Below are 17,831 nucleotides of genomic sequence, written 5' to 3'. Positions count from 1 at the left end.
TGACTACTGGCATAGACACAGTTACCGAAGTTGGGTGGAGCCTAAGAAATGACTGAAAATTGCCCTTAGAGACTAGCCTTTCTGTCCGTGTTAATGAGTCTGGAGTGCGCATCACTGTCTTCTCTGTTTGAACTGCAGGAGTTTCTGAGAGCGTCATTACAATTAGCCATCTACTTCTCTTTGTACCTCCCACTGATGGAAAACCTGGCTCTTTGTTTCTTCCCTTAGCATGATTTATGGAGCGACACGTTTTCATGGTTGCATGATAGCTGCATGCAAGTTAAAATGTGTCACCTCCTGTGCTCATGTGTACCCCAGATGTGACGAAAAATTGCCTCTGTACTCAGAGGCATCAAAGGGGCATTGGATTCCCTTGCAGATACAGGGGGGCAGCAGGGACCCCTGAATATGGAAAATAACACTTTATAACCTTGGGAAAATTGTGAGGGACCTGTATTTATTTTGATTAAAAATGGCAACCATAGTGGAGGGAGGGGGGGCTTAGGTGACATTTTGTAGCACCCAGAATTTCAAGGTATGCCCCCACCTGTACTTAGTGGAAATGGTGGTCTGAACCATAATAAAAACGAAAGAGCTGCTGTTTAAGGGTTGGCAGTTTTGAGGCTGTTCTACCAAAATAGTTTTGGTCAAGCCTATTGCTGATGCATAGTGTTTCTCAATCCAGTCCTCAGGCACCCACAGACAGTTCATGTTTTTGCTCCCTCCCAGGAGCAAAGATGTGAACTGTCTGGCAGGGAGCTCAGAGGGAGCAAAAATATGGACTAATTGTGGGTCCCAGAGGAACAGATTTGGAAATACAGATGAAGAGTATCACAGCACAGCCCCTACCGTGACTTGACACACCAAGCTCCAGGCTTAGAGCCCGTGCCAGGCTATGAAATGGACACCACACATTATGGGTAGATCTGAGAATCTCAGTGAAGCTGCTGTTCCTACACTTTGTGACTTTCAACATGGACTGACTGGTTTCATATGGCACCACCTGGTTTGTGAGGACTTGTCTTCTGGAAAAACATCGGAATGTGTCCTTGATTGAAAAATGAAAAACACCTTATTTTTGTGGAGGGCTCTAGACTGGTTGAGACACTGAAACAGTCTTACACACTTTTCACAACCCAAGAGAGCTCTTTTCATTTCCCTTTGTTTCATATTCCCCTTTTATTTACCACACTACAAACCTCAGCTGTCTCCAACACTGGCCGTATTCAGGAGTCGTTTCAGAAAAATCCGACACTTTTCTTAATGAGCTCATCCTTCGTAGGCTCAGCCTTGAGAGGACGGTCCCGGTAACTGCTCTGCAGGCAGACTTTGAGCAGGACCCATCGCTGAGTGGAAAATGTGTCCTAACAGAGCACTGCTGCTGCATCCAGGGAGAGGCGCTAAGATCGGACTGGGTATGCACAATGGCCCCAGGGCCCACATTTAATCAAGACAAGCAGGCCGTGCATAACAGATCATCTTTAACCTTTGAAAAAACATCCCTTGGCATACTAAATTTATAAATAGACGTCTGAAAGATTTAGCCATTGTCCGACACCATGCTGGACCGTTAGCGTTGGTTTGACGCGTGTGGCAGTGCATGAGATTTTTCTGACGGTGCCCTTTTCCTCCATCCACACCCACCTCTCCTGCACCAGCTCCAGACATGTCCCCAAACAGCACGGCTCGGCTGCAGTCGCGGCAGATCAGAGGCGCCACGCCGTAACGTGTGCCGACTGAGTGTACCGACAGACACGGAATCCTGCAGATTTGGACGATAAACATTCTCCAGTTCGCAGGGCTGTCTGCTTGGCAAAGAGCGATGAGGCAGCACACGGAAGCTGTGAATTCAAGCATTTTTAAACAGACGTGGAATTTTAAAAGCTGGGATTTCAGAGCAAAAAAAAAAAAAAAAACTGTTCTGCAGTGAAGACAACATTCAGCCGTGAAGGAGGAAGCAGTGTGGCCAAAAAAAAAAGGAACCAATAAGGAAAGGTGCTGAGTATTCAAGATCACAGAGAACCTTTGGGTGACACACAAGCAGCATGAGGCCAGAGCAAAAATGCCCATCATCTCCTTCCATTTCATGTTTGTCCAGTGGGTAATTAACTCTTGTTTACTGGCAAAGAATCACTAGCAAGTTAGAAGAACATTTTTGACAAATTATATATAATAACACAGCAGGGAGAAGACAGCTCTGAACACAAGTTACCAGATACATTCCTTTCCAAAATAATCTGTAGATAATTATTTTTTGCATCAGATACTGGTGATTTAATGTAAAAAATAAAATAAAAATCAGAACCATCTAGACTTTGAATAAATGGATAAATTAATGACCAAACTGCTCTGCAAGCTTGCATTGTGTCTGCTGGTCAGTGCCCCTGAGTAACAGGAGGAATATGGATGGCGAGAGCCAACAGGAGACAGCAGAACCGTGTGAGGAGCAGCAGAGTCTTGAAGCCGGATAGATACCAGCGCTGTGGTGCCATCTGGAAGCACACACACTAGGCACAGACAACGAATGACACACATGCATACATTCTTCCAAAATAACCCACGATATTATTTTCACAGCAGCACCTCATTCTGTAAACTACAGGCAGGGCTCTCTGTGCACCAGAGAGACAGAGAGGGCACCTTTAATCCCCGCCATGGCCGCCAGTCAGCATAAAGACAGGCTTTACTTAAAGGCGCCGTCTGAATCACATAAGCCCTGAAGGAGAGATCCCAGCATGCACTGCACAGGTCGAACGTGTCCCTCACAGCTGAGATCCATCGCTCCTGTCTGTTTTTGTAGGAGTAACTGGCCAGTGCAGGGCGCTCTTCTAGGGGCAGGGACCTGCACGATCCCGCAGGAGTCTCTCTCTGGGGTTGACAGGAGCTTGGGCACTTGGGCAGCCTACAGCAGCTCCTCGTAAAAGAGTAGGTAGGCCTGAGAGCCGAGGACTCTCGACTCGGCCACCACCTGGACGCTGGTGTCGCTCACATACACCCACTGGCCGGACGACGAGCCCCCGCCTTCCCTGGGACCTGCAGAGAGTGGGGATACATTAATGCGCTCAAGGAGGCCCCCTACTGGAAAGAGCAGTGAGCACTGCCAGGGAAATGACCCTATGCAGGACACGCCATTGCAGATGTCTGTGATGTTTGTGCCTCAGGGAAGGTTAGGGTATGGTTTTTCTTTGGGGGGAGGGTGGCATCCTATTGGTCAAATCTTCACTGCAAAGGACTTAACCTTTACCTTGCAGGCTGAAGGTCTGATCAGCAAGACCAACGCTCTCCTGATATGCGATAATGGTTGGTGATGGGAACCCGGGTTCGAAGACCTCACCTGACAGGCTGGCCCGGCGCTGAGGTGAGCGGATCTTCACGTACGCGGCGTAGTGGCCCCCCCGCATTGACCCGCTGTGCTCCACGATCCCATACAAGCTGTACAGCACGTGCTCGCCCGCCCCCATGTTCTGCAGACGTGAACGTGTGAGATTAAGATGGCCCGCTGATATCACATGAAGACAACTTAGAAATGGAAACTTAGGGCCTGCTGGCAGATGGGGGACAGGCTCTGGTCTGTAGGGGTCGTTGGTACCTTGCAGGATGCAGAGCAGAATGGGGCCAGGTCCAGGACGAGGGGAAAATCGACGTGCCGATTGACCTTGCGCAGACTTACTCCTGCCTGAACAGACCAAAGCAAACGCAGCCAGAGATCAGTCACCAGTGCAAACAGTGTCAGTGTGTGTGGAAGTCGTCTTTATTTATACGCCACATTTAAAAGACAGCAGATGTCAACCAAAGGCTGGAAGGAAGGCCTTTGCTGGAGGGTCTCGCTGACCTGATGGAACCGTTTGAGATGCAGAGTGACCACTGGGGGCAGCATGGAGATCAGCATCTGCTTCCGGGCACTGGTGTAAACCTTCTCAGTCTTTTTGTCCCCTAGAAAGCAACCCAAATATCAGACTCCAATATCAGCCCGTCTGTGAGCTGTACCGCGGTCGTCAAGGTGACCTCATGAGGGTGCTGGGTGCAGATCGCCCCCTACCTGTAGGGCTCCGCCGTAGCTGCCGCCGCCTCATTTCCGTGCAGTTCTCACACAGCAGTTTGTTGTTCCCCATGAGGAGCTCGACGGAGGTGAACTGGTGCAGGCAGGATTGTATGGAGCACTCCTTGGAGTACGGTGTGTAGCTGTGAGACAGCGCCTGAAATGCCCCCTGGTGGTGCCGCTCTGGCAGCGGCTGCTCCTCCCCGCGGAGGTGCGAGGGAGGTGGCTCGCCGCAGGCGGGGCCCAGGCCCAGCCTGGAAACGGCACTGACCAGCTGCTGGACGGCGCCCCCTTTCTGGACCTTCAGGGAGGCCGGGCTGGAGACGGTGCCCCCCGGGAGTCGGGAGGAAGACTCACTTTCAGAGGCCTCGCTGTCTGCGTCGTTGCTGCTATCCTCCAGCCCCGTGTCCCTGTCGCTGGCCCCTGAGCCGCCCCCCCGGGCCGTACCGCCCAGCTCCTCCTGGCGGCCAAGGTTCCTGTCGGTGCCTCTCTCCCCCAGGACCCCAAGGCACCTACTGACCTGCTGACAGACACACACACACAGAGCTGCAGCCAACTGCCAGTCAGTTTGCCCAAGCACGCCCCCTGCAGGTAGCGCAGGTATTACCTGCGAGCCCGGCCTCTTGCCGTTCCTGACCTGGGGAGGCATGGGGGTCTCATCGCCACGGGGGAGCAGCGCTTCCAGCTCCCGGCTGCCTTTACTGCTTCTCGCTGGGTTGGTGGGTTTGGAGCTCTGACAATAAGCATGATAATAATTAAAGACGGTCACATGGACATGAGGAGTCACTTTGGGGGGGGGGGGGTTCACTCACCCTTTCCTCGATAATGGGAAGGGAGATGTCTATGAAGGCCTCCTTCACGGTGGATATCTAGGGAAACCAGCACACATTATTGTCACTGATCCCCCCCCCCCCCCTTTCCACCACATTGTCCCTGTGCAGCCCCCCGTTACCACAAGTCACACCTTTGATACATTAATGGTCCTGAAAGAAAAACACCAACCAAACACTCATCGTACCGCTAGAAATTATCAGAAAATCCGCAGTTATGCTAACAAACAGCAGATACCCACATGCTGACACACTTCACACATGATGGTGTTGGTCAATTCGCCGACGAAGATCCGGTCCACAAAGTTCATCTTCACCCCCTCTTTCCCGTAGGCTGAGAAGGAACGACATCCAGATGTCACCACTCTGACTGCTTTTCTAGCTGTTCAGAATGACTTTGCTCTTACTGATGGCTTTTAACAGCTTTACAGTCCTCAGCCACCAGATGGCGCCACTGGTACATGCTTGAGTGCGATGGCTGCTGCCAGCCTACCTTTCACTTGCCTCTTGGTCTCCTCGTCTGCCGTCTTTTCCGTGGGGTTGTTAAATGCTTTCAGGATGCCGGCTTTGATGCGCTACAGAACATGACAACAGAAGAAAATGAAATTTACATCATGAAAAGATGCACCTGCTGTGACATCTTAAGCACAAGTTTACGGACCTGAAATGACAGCAAGGACACACTGTACATGTTTCTGTCTGAATTAATAAGAAGTGTAAGTGCGCCACAACAGATCACATGACTGCAATGAGAAGACCTGTTCAATGGCCGCCACTCATGAAAGAGCACAAGGCTGACAGAACAGGGCAGGTTTGGGTGTCTTGGCCATAACTCTTCACATACCTGCATTGTGTGTGTGTATATCAGCAGAGGGCGCCCTCTCCCCTGCCGGGACCCTGTGCTGTGTGTGTATATCAGCAGAGGGCGCCCTCTTCCCTGCCGGGACCCCGTGCTGTGTGTGTATATCAGCAGAGGGCGCCCTCTCCCCTGCCGGGACCCTGTGCTGTGTGTGTATATCAGCAGCGGGCGCCCTCTCCCCTGCCGGGACCCCGTGCTGTGTGTGTGTATCAGCAGAGGGCGCCCTCTCCCCTGCCGGGACCCCGTGCTGTGTGTGTGTATCAGCAGCGGGCGCCCTCTCCCCTGCCGGGACCCCGTGCTGTGTGTGTATATCAGCAGAGGGCGCCCTCTCCCCTGCCGGGACCCTGTGCTGTGTGTGTGTGTATATCAGCAGAGGGCGCCCTCTCCCCTGCCGGGACCCCGTGCTGTGTGTGTGTATCAGCAGAGGGCGCCCTCTCCCCTGCCGGGACCCCGTGCTGTGTGTGTATATCAGCAGCGGGCGCCCTCTCCCCTGCCGGGACCCTGTGCTGTGTGTGTATATCAGCAGCGGGCGCCCTCTCCCCTGCCGGGACCCTGTGCTGTGTGTGTGTGTATATCAGCAGAGGGCGCCCTCTCCCCTGCCGGGACCCTGTGCTGTGTGTGTATATCCTGAGACGGCCGCCATCACCCCAGCCGGGACCCCCTGCTGGTAGCTCTTGAACACAAAGCCCCCAAGCAGCTGTGTGGTTCCCAGGCACACAATGGACCGGCTTGGCCCACCATCCCCACCCGCTCTGGCCAGACACGGCGCTCGGTGGCTGGGGACAAAGGGCCTGTGTGTGCTGGGCAGGAACAGGCATCACGCTGCCGCAGACAGGGCAGCACGTGCGGCAGACCAATGCCACACACACTGGGAGCCGGGGGGTGGGGGGGGGGGGGGGGGTGACTCTCACCTTAGTCTCCTCCATCCTGATGGAGTCCAGCAGGTAGTGAAGCAGCTCCTGACTGTCCTGCTGCTGGTATCCCTTAAAGCGCGGAGCCCTGGAGAGCGAGAGACACACAGACTGGCAGAGTGAGATGCAAATGAATGGGCTGAATCAGAGACAATGGGGGGAGGTGGACACACACACACACACACACACACACACACCCCAAGAGAGAGACACTCACAAGCAGAAGGTGAATACGCTCCAAGGACCTGAGCACACTGCACCTGGTGGATGTGTTTGTGAGGCACAGTGCGGCTACACACACTCACACTTACACACACACTCACACAAACACACACACAGACGCACTGAAACTGTAGGTAAGTTAAGCATCACAGTGTAATACCTTATTTTTAAATACACAGGGAAGCTTACAGATGTGCACATAGACATGCAGAGAGATGTGCAGAGAGATGTGCAGAGAGAAGGCCACCTGGTATGTTACATCCACTGTACTTTCCACACACCACCAGCACTCTGTTGGCAGAGAGATTAACGCTAACCTGCGGTTTGGGTCACAGGTCGCAGGGATGCACTGAGCACCCAGTCAGCTCACCATGAGGAGCGGAAAAGCTTTTCGCTGAACCCTAATCCCCCGGGAGCCTCGACATGCCAGTTGGGAAGGTACCACAGTGTGGCACTGGTCACAGTGAGGGGGTAGCGGTCAGCACCACATTAGTAGAACTTCAGAGGCCGATCCAAATGGGCCAGACAGGGGGCCAGCGCAGTCTGGGCCTGGGATGCACAGTCTGGGCCTGGGATGTGCAGTCTGGCTGCAGCCTTACCGTGATCAGCAGCACATGAGTTAGCAGCAGGCATTGGAGAGAATGCAGACGTGGGAGCAACTACGTGCATCGGTCACGTGATGGTGGGGGAGCAGGTCTGCTCCTGGCTGTGGTTCGAACGCCCAGCCCAGAGCCCACAGGCCTCATCCAGCCAGTAACACATTGCAGGGCAGGTAGCACAAACAGCGACTATACTTCACCAAACTTTGCGCAGCTGTGTGCAGACCAGCTGGGCATGTGCGTGTGTGCGGTGTGGGTGGGGGGGGGGGGGGGTGGTTGGTTTTCTGTAGTGGAGCGGAGGGCCGGCAGGTGCAGCATGTCCGCCGTGCTCCCAAATGCTCGTCCCGGCAGGTGCAGCCATGGACATGAGCGCAGAGCAAGACACCAGCCACATGCGCAGACAGACACGCGCAGACAGACAAGCGCAGACAGACACGCGCAGACAGACACGCGCAGACAGACAAGCGCAGACAGACACGCGCAGACAGACACGGGCACACAAAGACGCAGATAAACATGCAGACATACACGGAGGCAGACATGCAAACACGCAGACACACAGAGAGACACCGGCACACACAGATACAGACGCAGACGCATGCAGTGATGCAGACACACGCAGTGATGCAGACACTCTAGCACATGCAAACAGATGCACAGACACCTAAATGCAGACACACACATATGCACACAGACACCCACACAGAAAAAGCGATGCAGACACACATAGATGCAGACACAGCAACACAGACACAGATGCAGTGACGCAGACGCAGACACAGACACAGACGCAGACGCAGACACACGGCGACCCGTGGGGCCTCCTACATACTTCTGGCAGAGCTGGTTGAAGAGGCCTTTGGGGGGGACTGGGCCTTTTCCCGGCTCCTTCATGCTGTGGAGGAACTGCAGCAGGGCGGAAGTGAGGGGCTCCGGGCTGGGCAGGGTGACCACCAGGGGGGCCTGACCGGAGGGAGACGACGCGCGAGGTCACATGACGGCGTGACGGCGCGAGGCGAGCGGGAGCGGCCACGCCGGGGGCACGTTACCAGGTTGGCGTCCGGAAGCGGGCAGATCTTCAGCCGGTGCCCTTTCTCCTTCACCTCCAGGATCAGCTCGTTGAGGAGGTGCGTCTGGGACAGGTTCTGGGGGGGGGGGGGGCACAGTAATGGATCAGGAGTGGGGAGGCTTCCCCGTGCTCCCGATGGACGCTTTCGATACGGAGGGCCGCACTTCCGACAAGAAACGCCGCGGAGGCCAGCAACCCTTTCCTGTGATCTGGAAAAGCGCCTCGGGTGGGAACTCTCCCAGTAACAGCTTGGATTTTCCAGCGTTAAGCTGCCCCATTAAATCATGGCTGCTCCAAGCAGCCAGCTGGCATTTCTGTAGGGACACATGTTTACAGCAAGTTTTGAGGGGGGGGTTGGGGGTGTGCCCTCAAACTACACAGACACCCCAGCTGAGATTGCCCCGCGCTTGAGAACTCCCGTCTATAGGCCCATATTGAAGTTATGATCATACACCCATCCGGGCCAGGAAAGGGCTCGGCTCGAGGCCCACGTACACCTACCTGCATGACTGCGTTGAAGAAGCAGGTGTTTCCCAGGTTGCTGATGCCCTTGACGGGGATAAGGCTGCTGCTGCCGGCCGCCTTCCCTCGCAGGGACTCCGCAGTCTCCGAGGGCTCCTCTCTCAGCTTGATGACTTTGGACAGGCCCCCTGCTTTTAGGGACGCAACACACACACACAAAGGTTTGGGGCCGCAAGCAGCTGCAGGTTTCAGATTCAACCGGGGCGCAAACGGTTCAGGACGTGCGAAGGCAGGACAGCGGCTTGGCCGTGACCCGCGACACAGATCGACAAAGGAGAAACGGCGGCTTTGGCGCCCCCTGTCTGCCGCTCCCAGATGTTGACGGACCACAGTCCGGAGCAAGAGCCTAGACGGCAGCTGGACACGTTCCCGCCAGCCGAGGACCTCGGCGTGGAGCCCGGCCCCCGATCCTGAGTGCTCCCCAATGAAGTAACGAGGGCAGGGAGGGTCAGGGGTCCCAGATTATACACAAGACACTCCAAACCAGCTGCCCTCAAAGCCTTACGTTTCCACGGCGCTCCTTCAACAGGCACGCTATGCACACAGATAATTCCAGATTTAACGCGTGATGCTTCACCGCGCCTTCGCCACACCATCACCGGTGCCCCCCCAAAAGGAACAGACAAGCGCTTTTCCGGCTCACTGGAACCACAGACCTGGACGGGCGGCAGGCTGCAGTTATTAGTGCTGCTGCACTATTCCCAGCTGCGCCACGGATGAGGCAGGCAGCTGATGAGGGAGGCGCACGAGTCCCCAAGGGCCACACCGGAGGCATGGAGGAACTCGGACTCCACCCTGGGGGCCACGCGGGGGCCCCGCAGTGCGATCGCACCTCCGGAATAAAACCTCTGGCTGTTGGAGCGGCTCAGCCATTCTGTGCCAGTGACGGTCATTTAGCAGCGATGCTAACGGTGCGTGACGCCTGCTGTCATTAGCAGCTCATTAGCACCCCCTCCCCCCCCCCCACCGGGAGCATAGCGCCATCTGTGCGGGTCACAGGTAAAGGTAACCAGTCAGACATTATGATGCCCGAGCAGGACGTGGGGCAAAGGTTTGAATGGGAAGCTGGGAGAGGAGAGACACTCGAAGATCTGGGGCGAGACCGGTCTGGGGTTCGACAAGCTCTGCCTCGACACTCCAGCTGTGCGTAACAGGTGAGGGGGGGGGGAGGGGTCCGCACGGAGCATCTGGAGACGAGGGGCACTCAAGGTAAACAATGTTCACGCTGCCATCTGCACGGAGCTGTGGGCGGGGGGAGGGGGGGGCACAGCCTCAGCATATGGAAAAAGCAGATTTTTCTCGTCCCCACGGCGGCGACGGGCCGAGTCGCCCTCACTGGGCTCCACGCTTGACTCATTCCACCACCTGGCTCTCAGCAGCAGCGAGGAGGGGGGGGGGGTTTGGGGCACCGCACGGACCACACCCCCCACCCCCATCCAGCCTAAACGCAGCATCAACATGCTGGCAGCTTTGTCCACAGGTTCCAGAGCACAGCATGTGCACAAGGGGGGGGGGGGGCACAAAGAGCCCATGTGATCACGGCCCACACAGAGCCGTACTGGCCCCAGTATTACTGCTCACATACAAGTCACTGGCCAGGAATATAAAAGGTTATTTTTAAAGCATGAAACTAAATTCAAATAAAATCTCTATGGGAAAATGGGCAGCCTCTGTAAAGGGCAGCAGAATTACCTCGTCAGGAATCAACTTAATAATCATAATGAGCATAATTATCATAATTATCAATCATAATGGCGGCCGCGCACTGGTCAGGAAGATGGCTGGATGGGACAGTGCCTTTAACCAAGATTGGAAATCCACGGGGAGATTTAAGGCATATTACCCGACAAAGACTAATGGCTCCTTAACAACTACGCCACCTGCAGGTCAGCAGCAGCACAGGAATAAAGTTTGTTATCAGACGGCAAGAGCATTAAAATGGAGGATAGTTCAGAGCAAGGAGAAGTGAAGGAGCAAAGGAGCGACACTGAGGAAACAGGGAGTTGATGCAGCAGAGGCCAAGACGCATCCCCGGGTCTGATGGCCAGATGCCCACAGAGGCCCCCGTCACCCCCATGTGACATGGGTCAAATACAGCTTGGCAAAAACAGCAGTAAAAACAGCACCCTGAGTGCCCTGCGGGGCGGGGGAGGCCAGAGCTACTGGGGGGGGGGCGGGGGGGGGGGACTGGAGCAGTCACAGGAAATCAAGGTTACAGACGTCTGTCAAAAGCCTGCCGTAGTTACCGCTGATGGAGTCACAGCTCCCACCTACTCGAGAGAGCGCAATATCGCAGACCTTACTATCTGGCAGCAAGACAACTCTTTTTTTTTGTTCCCTTTTAAAATTCAATTAACACAATACAATGTGTTTGTTTTGCCTCTGGTACGCAAACAACTCCCTCGATCCTGTCGTGTGCGGCGGTTCCACCAGGGAGAGGCATAATTATAAGGAAGAGAGTGGATGAAAAATCAATACTGCACAATAACTGCCAAAATAGCCGAGCGCCAGCCACTGATGTCTATTCAGGGAAACATTTTAATTTCCTCAACAAAGAATCCCAGCTGTGTGCTGAGCCCATACAAACCTGCACATCTCGCTGAGGTCAAGTCTCCCTCCTCCAGGACCCAGGTCCTCCAGCTGAAGGCCTTGTTGACAAGAGCCTAGTTAATAGATTTTCTTTCTTCTCTAAGCCGTTGTTGTATAAAACTATAATGGCTTCTAAATTCTTGCTGGGGCTCTTTTGTTCAGGGGGTACACGGGAAGAGGAGGTAGTACAATCCTTTCCGCGGCGCTGGCCTTCAGCAGAAATGCAATTTCACCAGCTCGCTCCACAAGCCGCCACGCAGCGGCGCCGACAATGGCTGTCGAGTCGTCAGGCCACGATAACGTCGGTGGGTCATTTAAGGACCGCGGGGGGGCGCCATGCCAGGGTCCCCTGTGCACCACTCCATGCCCCGCTACCCTGAAACTGTGACATGCGGGGGTGGCAGCGAGGCGCAGGATGGAGGGAGACAGCAGGAGCGCTCCTCCGTACACATGGGCCGTGAGACATTACAGCACGGGGAGGAGAGCGAGCGGAAGGGGAATCGCCCGGCTTCCCGGCTTCATGCACGAAGCTGTTTGAATACGACCAGGTACAGAGACGTCCGACACGTTTCAGCAACGGGAAAAGCATGACTGCTGCTTAGCGGTGAGTCCAAACCAGGCTTGGGCCTAATATTATGCCAATGTGTTATACCCCATCCAGCAAATTGTATTGGCAAGTTTTCAAATGACTGGAAGAGCATTAAAATACCGTAAACTGTGGTACAATGTATGGGCAGTGAAAAATTTTATGTCGCCCAAGCAGCATCAAAATAAAAAACTTGAAGATGCCATGAGGCAGATCAACACAGGCTACCACAGCAAACTGTCATGCAGTTACTCTAGGGTCCAGTTAACCACGCACTGCATTCTGGGAAGTCTTCCCAGAGGCGCACCACTTCCTCCACAGGCCGCCTGTTCCGTAAGGAACGCCTGGGCTAGGATCTGGCTCCCAGCCAGCTACGAGGGAGGGGCATCCAAAATTACTCCGTGTGCTGTGACCCCGAGCGAGCCCCCGGGGGCCAGCGCCGCACGCAGCAGACGGGGCACCCTGGGGATGGGGGGCAGGCATGACAGCGGGTCGGACACACGCAGCTGCTGCGGCTCCCGCAGCTCCACCGCAGCCGGGGCAGCACACGGAGCTGCTGACGGCACTGATGGGAGCGGCCGGGTGGCAGAAATGCAGCTGGGGCAGATAGAGCGGAACGGGGAAGGGGGAGGAGCCTGCTGGAGGGGTTCCGGAACTGCAGAGACAGGCTGCGGCGTGCGATCACGGGACCGGCGGAGGGCGCCCGCGCTGGACATGCGACATGGGAAGCCCACGTGACGTGGCCTGCAGGCATGGGGGACGGGCTCCCTGTGAGCCACCCACAGCCTCCGAGGACATCAAGGGGGCACCTTCTCCTCCAGAGGACAGCTTGGTATGCCTCTAATGTGCCACAGCTGTAAGAGCAGCCTGCACACCCCTGGCCCAGGGCCATGAGCTCCAGTGTCAGCTACACACTGAACTGTGCTTCTTGTGACCTGGACCCAAGGAGGTTTAAACTCCAGGTACTGTCCGAAAAGCTCATGTACAGTGATGCATGCTGGGATATCCTGAACTAAGGTATCTACTCAACCTCTCTGTCCAAAAGTAGATACAGTATCATCAAAAGCCAACGTCCAGCTTCCATCATCACCAGCCAAGGTGCTCCGTAAGTAGGTACTAATCCCTGAGCATCACAAGAGGGCCGTACTCAGAGCGATCGATTGCCAGCTCCACCACGCAGGACACATCATCAGCCACCAGGAGGCGCCACAGGATATCAGGAGGATGTGCCCTCTACAGAGGCACAGAGAGGTATAACGAATCGGCTCTTGGTACGGATGGAGCGGGCTTCGGCAAGCGCTTACCTGAGGCTGCCTTCACAGAGTGCTTCTGCAGGAAGTCCAGTGTTTGGGCCAGGACCTTCTTGTTGCAGTGTGTGGACAGCTCCTCGTTACACTCCAAACACCTGCAGGACACCATGGAGGCACAGGGCATGTGAACGGCCCTGATGACACGCCGCCCAGCTCGCTTACTTATCCCCGTTAGCTATTAGGGCCCAGCTGGAAACAGTGGCAGCCATCTTATTATGGGATGCTTTGGACAAAAGATATAGAGAATAGGATAATAATCAATTAAGGCGACCATGTGCTGCACCACTTTGTGTGTGTCTGTATGTGTGTGTGTCTGTATGTGTCTGTGTGTATGTGTATGTGTGTGTGTGTATGTGTATGTGTGTGTGTGTCTGTATGTGTCTGTGTGTATGTGTATGTGTGTGTGTGTGTCTGTATGCGTGTGTGTGTGTGTATGTGTGTGTCTGTATGCGTGTGTCTGTATGTGTGTGTGTCTGTATGCGTGTGTGTATGTGTATGTGTGTGTGTGTGTCTGTATGCGTGTGTGTGTGTGTATGTGTGTGTCTGTATGCGTGTGTCTGTATGTGTGTGTGTCTGTATGTGTGTGTGTCTGTATGTGTGTGTGTGTGTGTCTGTATGTGTGTGTCTGTATGTGTGTGTGTCTGTATGTGTGTGTGTGTGTCTGTATGCGTGTGTCTGTATGTGTATGTGTCTGTATGTGTGTGTGTCTGTATGTGTGTGTGTCTGTATGTGTGTGTCTGTATGTGTGTGTCTGTATGTGTGTGTGTCTGTATGTGTGTGTGTCTGTATGTGTGTGTGTCTGTATGTGTCTGTATGTGTGTGTCTGTATGTGTCTGTATGTGTGTGTGTCTGTATGTGTCTGTATGTGTGTGTCTGTATGTGTCTGTATGTGTGTCTGTCTGTAGGTGTGTCTGTCTGTATGTGTGTCTGTATGTGTGTGTGTATGTGTGTGTGTCTGTATGTGTGTGTGTATGTGTGTGTGTGTATGTGTGTGTGTCTGTCTGTATGTGTGTGTGTATGTGTGTGTGTATGTGTGTGTGTCTGTATGTGTGTGTGTATGTGTCTGTATGTGTGTGTGTATGTGTATGTGTCTGTATGTGTGTGTATGTGTGTGTGTATGTATGTGTGTCTGTATGTGTCTGTGTGTATGTGTGTGTCTGTATGTGTGTGTTTCCAGCCACCACACACCAAAAGCATCCTGTCAGGTGTCTCTGCCCTCAGGGGTGTCTGACAGAGAGAAGCTGCTACTGGGAGACCCATTAAGTTGGATTGGTCCACAAGAGGATGGCCATCAGGATCAGCGGGGCAGAAAAGGCGATTAACAAGAGGCTCCAAAGTGCAGGGGGATGAGCCTCCATGAAGAGGGCAAGGAGACTTCTGATTGGAAGATGACACCATCACCTCATTGGTCAGGCAGAGTGGGGGAGGAGTCAGAGGAACAAATATATGAACAGAAACTGCTCATTGGTCTGAAGGAAGCAGCGCAGGTGTCCTCTTTGCCCATGTCCATGGCAAACTACGGCCTTCTGAGGAGACCCACAGTGTCAGTTTGCTATAGTTATTCAAATTCTGCGTGATGAATCTGAAACTGAAATTCAGGAAAAACCTCAAAGAAACCAGAACCGAAAGCAGCCAAACAAAGTATTACTAAGCACCCCAGAGGCTGTGAGCACTACTAAGGGTCACCTTAGATTAACATGTCACAGTACCGATACAGAACCACGCAAACATAAAAATCATGTTAACCTAACACTGTTTACCCTGTTATATATGGTGTATGTGATACAGGACATACTTTGTAACTGTATATCCCACTTGAGAATATAAGAGAAGGGATTCAGGTTAAATATCCCCTCTTGAGAATTAAACTACGAATCTTCAGCTTACAAGTGCTTGACCTTTACCACTATGCCACCTGCTGGCCCATTACAGAACTGTAGCATTTGAGGCAGCCATGTTACATCTGCGTGAACTCTGGGTCGAGTGGCGGTCCTCACCACGCCTTCCACGTGCTGAGGCTGACGGAGATGCAGTGACATTCTGAACGCAGCGCCACCTGGTGCCGGGCTGAGTGCTGAACTTCTGACTGGTTGCAGCCCTGCAGATGATGACATGATGCCACCGTATGACCATTTTGTTCCCCCCACTGCAGCCAATGGTGGCAGTCCAACTTGGAGAGGGCCGACTACCTCACCTGGAAGCCACACCTGAGACACAGGAGGACATCCCCAGCGGGCTCGCCCTCGATCACGGTCCTCTCTCTCAGGCAGTCTGTACACACTGACCACAAGTTCTGTGCGACCGCCTTCTTCACTGAACTCAGGTCCACCGCCTTGCTGACATGCTGACACGTCAGTCCTGGGGGAACAACGATCAGTGAGAGGTGAAACCAGCCAGCCGCCCCATGAACAGTGGCATAAATTAGATCATCATGTGGTTATGCCCACTCTGGTTACTCAGTTTCATGATGCAGAGGGTGGAAGCTGTTTCCCAGGTGAACCTTCTTCAGAAAAACACTGTCAGGATCCACTCTGCCAGCTCGGAAATTAAGACTGCCTAAATTCACTCTGCGCAAAGTACAGCTCCAAGCGTGATCTTCCCTGATTAACAGTAAATTTCCCCAGCCGTCCCAAATGCATACGGCTTACACCCTTACCGCTGATCTCGTCCGAGGACTCCTCATCGCGAGTTTTTTTCGGCCGGCTGGTCCGCTTCGTCATGTCAGCGGGTTTTAAGGAGAATGGGTCTTTGAGCCTCATGGGTGCCTGCGGAAGGGAAACTAAACCTCATTGCCCGGGAGAGGCTGAAACGCCGCACCCAAACGGCCGTCCCCGGTAAACTAATGAAGGCATGTTCCACAGCTACTACTGTAACCAAAATTAACTCGCTTCCTCATTTCATATAAAATGTGTCCATTACTCAACGGCTCGTAAAGATGTATTTATTTGGATACACGTTGTATTTGCATTGTCAATGGAGCCGACATTCCAGCGCGAGAAAAAAGAGTTACTAAAATGCAGTACAGATGTATAGGTATTTCTTTTAAAATGTACTTTTGTTTTTGCCCATTCTTAATCTGGATAAAAATAAAATAAATTAAAAAACCGGAAATATTTATAGACTAAATGACTATTCAGGAAATCGAACTCTTCTGCTGAAAACCTGGGAGGTTTAGAAACCCTCCCCGTGGCCAAGATTAGCCGGTAACCATTATTAACTTCCTTAAACTTGATATTTTCTGCCTTCAGCTTTACTTAGTGCGTTAAAATTCATGAAGGGCAAAAGGTGCTCCCTAAACGGTATACGACTCTCCACACATTCGACGCATCATGACGTCGGCGCCCAAGTATGAAACTATGAAACACACGCGCTCCTCCCAAAGTTATTTATTGCAGCATCAAAAAAAAAAACAAAGACAAACCGGTCAGCGTGGTACAGTTGGTAAGAGTCTGATATCAAAGTTTTAGCCTGCGCTCTTCCCCCTCAGCTGTCAAAATCCGAAGCGCGAGTTGCTTCGGGCATATTTCAGGCACATGTTACTAATAAACAGTGGGGCGACGCCCCCTTCAGAGAGATGAAGGTTAAGTGACGCTGGTTTTGGGCATTGTGCTAAAGAGGTGCCCGGCGGGCTGACCTGCTCCATGTAAGCCCGGCGACTCACCTTTCCTCTGCCGCACCCCTTCGCAATAGCTTCCTGGCTAAAAGGCCCTACGGTTTTACAAAAGGTAATCTTTCGAGCCACCCGGTCCGTTTCCAAGGACAAGTACGGGACGCGCTTTATGAAAAGTGGGTCCCGAGTGTCGCCGCGAACTTCTTGAACGTACTTGAGGACACTCAGATCTGCATCAAACGTCGGACGGTGACACTGATGCACCGGAAGTCGGCGGGTGACGCATCACGGAAGCTCAGGCAAGTCAAACAGAGCCTACGGCTCTCTGGTGTGTGAGCCTTCGCCTCGCGTTTTAATAACAGAAATATGAGTCACACGGGGCTACAGAAAACAAGAAGCAGTGTTTTATAAAATACAATCAAGCACACATCTTGTTGCCAATTTAAATAGTATTTCATATTTTATATATAGCATAAAGATTTTACTTGAACATTATTATTGCTATTATTTATTAGGTTTACCGTACATTTTGCTTTGCATAGTTAATTACGGGCACGATGGAGGAGGTTTAGGGGGGCACTGCATCCCATTCTCGAAATACTGCTGCTCCAGAGTTTTCTCTCATACCAGACACTGCCGTCACATGGAGGGTTCCCCGACAGTGTTAGCTTTCCGGTCCTGGTCT

General features: G+C 53.2%; 1 protein-coding gene across 8 annotated transcripts; it reads right to left on the bottom strand.

Moving 5' to 3' along the window:
• Window positions 1-1,412: 1,412 nt before the first annotated feature.
• Window positions 1,413-17,813, bottom strand: usp45 (ubiquitin specific peptidase 45). Of its 8 annotated transcripts, none has more exons than XM_023813027.2 (18): window positions 17,673-17,813; window positions 16,193-16,301; window positions 15,731-15,894; window positions 15,534-15,634; window positions 13,531-13,631; window positions 9,031-9,182; window positions 8,510-8,605; window positions 8,293-8,423; window positions 6,640-6,727; window positions 5,363-5,444; window positions 5,112-5,203; window positions 4,852-4,908; window positions 4,647-4,772; window positions 4,040-4,562; window positions 3,833-3,933; window positions 3,590-3,676; window positions 3,335-3,464; window positions 1,413-3,033 (listed from the first exon to the last, which is right to left on the bottom strand). In XM_023813027.2, the coding sequence occupies exons 2-18, from the start codon at window positions 16,293-16,295 to the stop codon at window positions 2,903-2,905; spliced, it is 2,265 nt and encodes a 754-aa protein (XP_023668795.1). In that variant the 5' UTR covers window positions 16,296-16,301; window positions 17,673-17,813; the 3' UTR covers window positions 1,413-2,902. The 8 variants fall into 8 exon arrangements, with proteins under 8 accessions (XP_023668795.1, XP_023668799.1, XP_023668798.1 ...); XM_023813031.2 differs by lacking the exon at window positions 17,673-17,813 and adding an exon at window positions 17,198-17,455 and having other exon boundaries at window positions 4,677-4,772; XM_023813030.2 differs by lacking the exon at window positions 17,673-17,813 and adding an exon at window positions 17,198-17,455 and having other exon boundaries at window positions 9,031-9,179.
• Window positions 17,814-17,831: the final 18 nt, after the last annotated feature.

This window comes from Paramormyrops kingsleyae, chromosome 9 (genome assembly GCF_048594095.1).
Source record: "Paramormyrops kingsleyae isolate MSU_618 chromosome 9, PKINGS_0.4, whole genome shotgun sequence".
In the NCBI taxonomy this organism is placed as follows: domain Eukaryota; kingdom Metazoa; phylum Chordata; class Actinopteri; order Osteoglossiformes; family Mormyridae; genus Paramormyrops; species Paramormyrops kingsleyae.
Note: the sequence above shows the minus strand (reverse complement) of the source record. Positions and strands in the feature narration are given on the sequence as shown.

Bases quoted from the DNA above. Each gene is read 5' to 3' on its own strand.
- usp45 (XM_023813027.2), bottom strand. From the start codon at position 16,295: ATGAGGCTCAAAGACCCATTCTCCTTAAAACCCGCTGACATGACGAAG. The intron at 8,424-8,509 runs GTAACGTGCCCC...CCCTCCGGTCAG, and splicing joins CGCTTCCGGACGCCAACCTG to GCCCCCCTGGTGGTCACCCT. The intron at 3,465-3,589 runs GTACCAACGACC...TCACGTCTGCAG, and splicing joins TCTGCTCTGCATCCTGCAAG to AACATGGGGGCGGGCGAGCA.